The sequence below is a fragment of the Otolemur garnettii genome, unplaced genomic scaffold, assembly GCF_000181295.1.
Source record: "Otolemur garnettii isolate 467f Iridium unplaced genomic scaffold, OtoGar3 scaffold00049, whole genome shotgun sequence".
In the NCBI taxonomy this organism is placed as follows: domain Eukaryota; kingdom Metazoa; phylum Chordata; class Mammalia; order Primates; family Galagidae; genus Otolemur; species Otolemur garnettii.
The window spans coordinates 4,167,278-4,174,395 of NW_003852444.1; the positions used below are offsets into that span (position 1 = coordinate 4,167,278).

The 7,118-nt window shown below is 41.9% G+C and overlaps 1 protein-coding gene across 4 annotated transcripts in view; it reads right to left on the minus strand.

Moving 5' to 3' along the window:
* Positions 1–1,040: 1,040 nt before the first annotated feature.
* Positions 1,041–7,118, minus strand: part of NDUFB2 (NADH:ubiquinone oxidoreductase subunit B2) — an 11,265-nt gene continuing 5,187 nt past the window's right edge. Inside the window, exons 2-4 of one of the 4 annotated variants that reach the window (XM_003791565.3) lie at positions 5,085–5,229; positions 2,986–3,084; positions 1,041–1,123 (exon numbers count right to left, since the gene is read on the minus strand). In XM_003791565.3, coding sequence (XP_003791613.1) covers positions 3,010–3,084; positions 5,085–5,229 — 220 coding nt within the window. In that variant the 3' untranslated portion in view covers positions 1,041–1,123; positions 2,986–3,009. Of the gene's footprint in view, positions 1,124–1,733; positions 1,762–2,981; positions 3,085–5,084; positions 5,230–7,118 lie in introns of those variants that run through there. The other 3 variants (XM_012806294.2, XM_023514232.1, XM_012806295.2) reach the window with 3 other exon arrangements.

Here is a 7,118-nt window from a genome sequence, read left to right on the forward strand (position 1 = left end):
AAAAAAAAAAAAAAAAAAAGATTATAAGATGTTCTCAAGAGTTAGCCCAGAATTATGGATACTTTAGTTTATCATGAAATTCTATTATGCAGAACTCTTCCATACTCGCTCTTCTGAAATTTTGTTTTATCAGGGGCTGTGATAATTAGACCTGAGTTACACAGTTATAGACTCATAAAATGTTAAGGAAGAAAGAGTTCTCAAAGATAATGTCATCCAGTTCCCCTCACATCTGTTATAGAACATGAAGCCCTGAAGGATATGACTCACCTAGGCTTGATATAGCCAGGACTCAAAATCAGTACTATGCATTATATATATATATGTGTATGTGTGTGTGTATATAAAACACAATTTTTAATAGATAATTATGTGTCTGTAACTTTGTTATCATGATGGTTATAATGAGATTTGGATAGAAACACATGTTGACTCCATGATACTAAGTTTGTAGCTGGAGGGTGGCACCCATAGCTCAGAGGGTAGGGCACTGGCCACATACACGGAGGCTGGCCGGTTCAAACCCAGCCTGGACCAGCTAAAACAACAATGACAAATGCAACAAGAAAAATAGCCAGGCATTGTGGTGGGCACCTGTAGTCCCAGCTACTTGAGAGGTTAAGGCAATAGAATCGCTTAAGCCCAAGAGTTTGAGATTGCTGTGAGCTGTGACACTACAGCACTCTACTGAGGGTGACATAATGAGCCTCTGTCTCAAAAAAAAAAATTTTTTTTCACATTAACTGTCAGCATGATATTAGCTAAGGAGGAGGTGTACAGCACTGTAGGTAAGCATGACCTTTGTGATCCTAACCTCACCGTTTACCAGTGTGTTATGCTAAGCAAGTAATTTCATCTCCTTGAGCTTCTATGTTCTCATTGATAAATGGAACTAATGCCTATGTAAGTAAGTCCAGAGTACCTGCGAGCATCAGCTGAAAGGCTCTGGAAACCACTTAGCACAGCTGGTGAAGCAAAAGGAAAAAAAGAAAAGAAATCCATACGGCAGTTGTCATTATCAAAAGATCATAACGCCATTCCTCATTCTTGACCAAACCACTTTAATTTGCAACTTTAATGTATAACACGAAGTCTGTAGTATCTTGAAATTTTCATCTGGCTTCTGCAGGAAAACAAAACAGAAAGCTTTAAGTACTTTTCTATTCACTAATTCAAATCTATAATTCTTACTTATTATTCAAGCATTTATGAGAGAAGCCTTGTAAAGGAGAGGAACAAAACCACCCTTTTATCAAAAGATTTACAGTCCAGGCATTAAAACAAAATAACACTTATGTGTGGGAATTACAGGAAAGTCTGTAGGAAGACAGGAAGAGATTAGTGTTGGCAGACAGGTTATCATCAAGAGAACAGAAGGCCAGGTAAGGACCAAGACTTCTGACTGTCCTACACAAAGCTAACAACAAAATAAACCACATAACAGCTAACTGCCTGCCATTTGCTGACATTCTGACCCACCTCCCTACCAACCTCAAGAACTGCTGTAATTTTCATGCTACTAATAATTAAAATTATAATGGCAGTAATAATAGTGTGATTTAAGAATACTTAACTATCACATAATGCAAGGCATTTTGAATCATGGTATTTATTCAAGTGCAATGATTATTTTAGAAACACATTATTGCCAGGGGTGGTGTAATTACTCCTGTAATTCTAGCACTTTGGGAGGCTGAGGCAAGAGGATCACTTGAGGGCAGGAGCTGGAGACTAGCCTGGGCAGCATAGTGAGACCCATCTCTACAAAAAATTAAAAAGGAAAATCAGCCAGCTGTACATGGTAGTACAAGCCTATAGTCCTAGATACTCAGGGCACTGAGCCAAGAAGATCCATGAGCCTAGAAGTTTGAGGTTACAGTGAGCTATGATCATGCCACTAGACTCCATCTTGGGCTACAGAGATTGTGCCACAAGAAAACATTTTAAAGAGCGGTGCCTGTGGCTCAAAGGAGTAAGGCGCCAGCCCCATATGCTGAAGGTGGCGGGGTCAAAACCAGCCCCAGCCAAAAACTGCAAAAAAAAAACATTTTAAAGGAGAATGTCTTAACCCCTGAGCATTTTGTGGGGAAAGGGAATCCTGGAATCCTCCTGGTACTTGCCTTTTTTTTTCTTTTTTTTTTAGAGACGGAGTCTCACTTTGTCGCCCTCAGTGGAGTGCTGTGGCATCATAGCTCATAGCAACCTCCAGCTCTTGGGCTTAGGCAATTCTCTTACCTCAGCCTCCCGAGTAGCTGGGACTACAGGCACTCGCCACAACACCCAGCTATTTTTTGTTGCAGTTTAGCTGGGGCTGGGTTCGAACCCGCCACCCTCGGTATATGGGGACAGCCTGACCTAGAAAATAAAAGCGCCATAACCCTTCACTGTTTAAAGATATAATTTCCATGCCGTTCCATATAGTAGTACTCCTATATACTGGGGTCTTTCCATTTAAACACTGGGGGTAGGACACACATTTTTGCAATTACACACTACAAGTTTCCTATCTATCTTGTTCACTACTGTATTCCAACGTCTGACACAGAACAAGTCTCTTTTTTTTCTTTTGTAGAGATGGAGTCTCACTTTATCACCCTCAGTAGAGTGCAGTGGCATCACACAGCTCACGGCAATCTCCAACTCCTCGGCTTAGGTGACTCTTGCCTCAGGCTCCCAAGTAGCTAGGACTACAGGCGACTGCCACAATGCCCGGCTATTTTTTTGTTGCAGTTTGGCTGGGGCTGGCACCCACTCACTGAGCCACAGGCGCCACCCAGAACAGGTCTTAATATGTCTTTGCTTAATGGATGGATAAATGGGACCCTAAAATTATAAACTAACTTAGGAAAAAGGATACATGACATGTGATTAACTGTGCTCCATGCTGTTCCAATATGCAGTTTTAGATCATAATGGGTACAAAGTACACATAGATGTTTATGATAAAAGCAAAATATAACTTAACAACACTCTGGGCATACCTACTTGCAAAGAGTTGAGTCTACACTTTTAGTCTTCATCATCAGGAAGGATACCTAATTCTTCATCTGTCCACTTGGAAGGATCTGGATATGGAAAGTGACCCTGGTGACAACCATTTAAGAGGGAAAAAGTCAAAAATTTGTATTTCATGCAACTAGTTACATTTTTTCCTTTTTTTGTTCAGACAGAGTTCCACCCTATTCCCTGAGCAGAATGCAGCAATGGCATCATAGCTCACTGCAACCTCAGACTCAGCTGTGGGCATCCTGCTGCCTCACCCTCCAGAAGCCCCTGAGATTACAGGTGCTCACCACAGCAACCAGCTAGGTTTTTCTTTCTTTCTTTTTGTTTTTGGTGCTGTGGTGTCACACTGCTCACAGCAACCTCCAACTCCTGGGCTTAGGCAATTCTCTTGCCTCAGCTTCCCGAGTAGAAGGGACCCGGCACTTTTTTTTTTTTTGGTTGTTGCAGTTTGGCCAGTCAGCCAGTGCTGAGTTTGAGCCCACCACCCTCAGTATATGGGGCCAGCACCCTACTCACTGAGCCACAGGCACCACCTAGTTTTTCTTCTTTTTTTTTAATGAGTTGGTATCACTCTTGCTCAGGCTAGTCTCAAAACTCCTGAGCTCAAGCAATCCTACCACCTCAGCCTCCCACAATGCTGGGATTACAGGCATGAACCACCATGCCCAGTAACTAATTAAATTTTAAAAGAAACCTTACAAAGGGGCCGCGCCTGTGGCTCAGTGAGTAGGGCACCAGCCCCATAAACTGAGGGTGGCAGGTTCAAACCCGCGCCTGGCCAAACTGCAACAAAAAATAGCCAGGCATTGTGGTGGACACCTGTAGTCCCAGTTATTTGGGTGGCTGAGGCAGGAGAATCGCCTAAGCCCAGGAGTTGGAGGTTACTGTGAGCTGTGACTCCATAGCACTCTCCCAAGGGCAATAAAGTGAGACTCTGTCTCTAAAAAAAAAAAAAAAGAAAAGAAAAGAAACCTTGCAAAGAAAAAAAGCACAATAGAGCTGTCTAGTACGCCCTTGAAATACAAATTTCAAAGGAACAAATTTTACTTTGACTAGTTGGTGGTAATCATTCTGCAAGCTACTCATAGGGTCCATGGCCTGAATTATAAAAGCCTCCCAATTTGGATGTACCAGCCTAAGCCAAGGGCATGTGTTTGTGATTCAGGACAGGGGGGAATGGAGACAAAAGGCTTCAAAGGTGCCCCAATCTTGGCAATGTCTTGAAGTCCTGGTAAAATATATATGTTTCAAGCTCTCTTGTCATTACTGCTGTAAGACTGGGGAGCCTCAGGTGGACACCATCATCCTTAATCCTGATCTCAGGACTATCTGGCTGTATCATCATCTCCTATCCAATAGCCTTATATACTCCTGTCAACTGCCCCACGATGACACAGTGGCACTGTAAACATTACACAAGCTGCCAGTTTAGATACCTAAGCAGCTCCTTCTGAGGGACGAGGGCACAGAGAAGTTCTAAGAGAAATGAGGCATGAAAAGCTTGTATACTATTTAAATTTAAGGTCTTTATTCTGGAAACAAATCCAAATTTACTAAAATTTAGAGTATTCTGAATCTACATGCAGATTTCTATGTGCTAAAGGTATAATTTCCTAGAGAACAGTCATCAAATGTGATAAAAACCCAGTTGAGGAAAATGACATGTTAGAATGTCATCAATAACTAACTTCCTAAGACCTATTCATCCCACCCAAACCTGGGAGGCCTCCAGACATACCAGAGGACATTCATTATTTAAAGGAAGTTAAGTAAGAAACTTCACCCACTGATCAATACATAGTTCAGAGGGTAAAAGAACTAGTTTCTAGTCTCACTTCAAATACAGCAACCTAATAGAAACCTTCCACCTAAATGTTTATCCTCACATAAAAAAGGTTAGAAAATAACATGTTTCATTAAATAACAGGATTCCTGAATATATACTTGTAAAACATGGTGGCGAAGAATATATCCAGACAGAAAAGCAGTTTGCAACACAAAAACATGTAAGCCAAGCCATTAATTTATCCTCCCTCCCCCTACCCCAAAAAGGACAAGAACTATTCTCTTGCACTCACCAACACAGCATCTGAGTCATGCCAAAAGTGCCAGAGAATCCAGAACCACATGCCTGCGCTGAAGACCTCACCCAGGACCACCTGGTACCTGGTCAGCTGAGGAAACTGTCTATACCGGGGCTCAATATGCACACCACCTCCAGCACTGTAGGACAAGATGAAATGGTATGCAACTTGATACATTTTCAAAGTATTAAGTTATCCAAAACTTTAAGTTATATCTAAAAAACTAAGCTGGCATTTCTCATCTTCTCCACTGAAATACAGAGATTCACAATCCCTTGAAATACTTGTTTCTCATTAAGCTTGCTAAATGTATGTAGCAGCAAAAACTAGCCTAAATTTACAAGCTAATTACTGTTTTCAATCATTATTTACATAAAATATGAATGTGTTAATCATGAGGTGCAAAGGTTTTGGCTACAGGATTACGAATATGTAGCAGGTCATTTATTCAGAAAAATAAATCAACAAAATTGTTCTGGTTAGTCATCTACTTTGAAGGAAAATTATGTCCTCTGCCTTATTATAATCTTTATTAAAAGACAAAACCCAGAAAACTGGCACCTATAATCCCAGCTACTCAGGAGGCTGAAGCAAGAGGAAATCACTTGAGCACAAGAGTTTGAAGTTGCTGTGAACTATGACACCACAGCACTCTACCCAGCATAACAAAGTGAGACTCTGTCTCAAAACTAAGTAAGGCCGGCCGGGTGGTTCACACCTATAATCCCAGCACTTTGGGAGGCCAAGGCAGGTGGATCACCTGAGCTCGTGGGTTTGAGACCAGCCTAAGCCAGAGCAAGACCCTGTCTCTAAAAATAGACAGGCATGGGGCGCCGCCTGTGGCTCAAAGGAGTAGGGCGCTGGCCCCATATGCCAGAGGTGGTGGGTTCAAATACAGCCCCAGCCAAAAAAAACTGCAAAAAAAAAAAAAAAGACAGACATGCACTTGGGAGGCAGAGGCGAGTGGATTGCCTGAGCTCACAGGTTTGAGACCAGACTGAGACAGGGCGGGACTTGTCTCTAAAAACAGCCAGGCACTGTAGCAGGCACCTGCAGTCCCAGCTATTTGGGAGGCTGTCACAAGTGAATCACGCCCAAGAGTTTGAAGGTGCAGTGAGCTATGGCGCCATGGCACTCTACCAAAGGCGACAAAGTGAAACACTATCGCAAAAAATAATAAATAAAATTTCATGGCTTCATAATGTGCAGATTTGTGAATAGCAATATTGCTGTGGTTCTTTGTACATGTTAACTAGGAGTGGTGTTTTTATGCTCTCCAAGTCTAAAAGATTATTAGCAATTATTATTGTGTTTACACAGTTGCAGGTAATGGCCTGCCTACTTCAGGTCATAGTTAATGGCACTAGTTACCAGGTAAAGTATTTTATAAGCATTATCTCATTTATTTATTTATTTGAGGCATAGTCGCACTATGTTGCCCCTGGTAGAATGCCATGGAGTCAGAGCTTACAGCAACCTCAAACTCCTGGGCTCAAGTGATTCTGGTCTCAGCCTCCCAAGTAGCTGGGACTACAGGCACCCACAACACCCAGCTATTTTTAGAGATGGGGTCTTACTGAGGTCTTACTGAGGCTGCTCTTGAACTCCTGCGCTCAAGCAATCCATCCATCTCAGCCTCCCAAAGTGCTAAGACTACAGGCATGAGCCACTGTGCCCTGCCATTGTCTCAATTAATTTCCCTAACAACCTTATCAAAAAGTGCCTATAATTACAAATGTTTTACAAATGGACAATGAAGTACTGTCAAATGTCAAAGCCTAAGCTCTTGCCTGTAGACACACACCATTAATAATTATCTCATTTTATGAACTGAAGATATTACTCAATTAGATTTCTACTGGACACTGTAGCTCATTCCTATAATGTTAGCTACAAGGGTGCAGAGGCAGAAGGATTGCTTGAGCTCAGGAGTTTGAGGCTGCAGTAAGCTGTGATCACACCACTGCACTTCAGCCTGGATAAAACAGCAAGACACTGACCCTGTTTCTTTTTTTTTTTTTTTCGAAA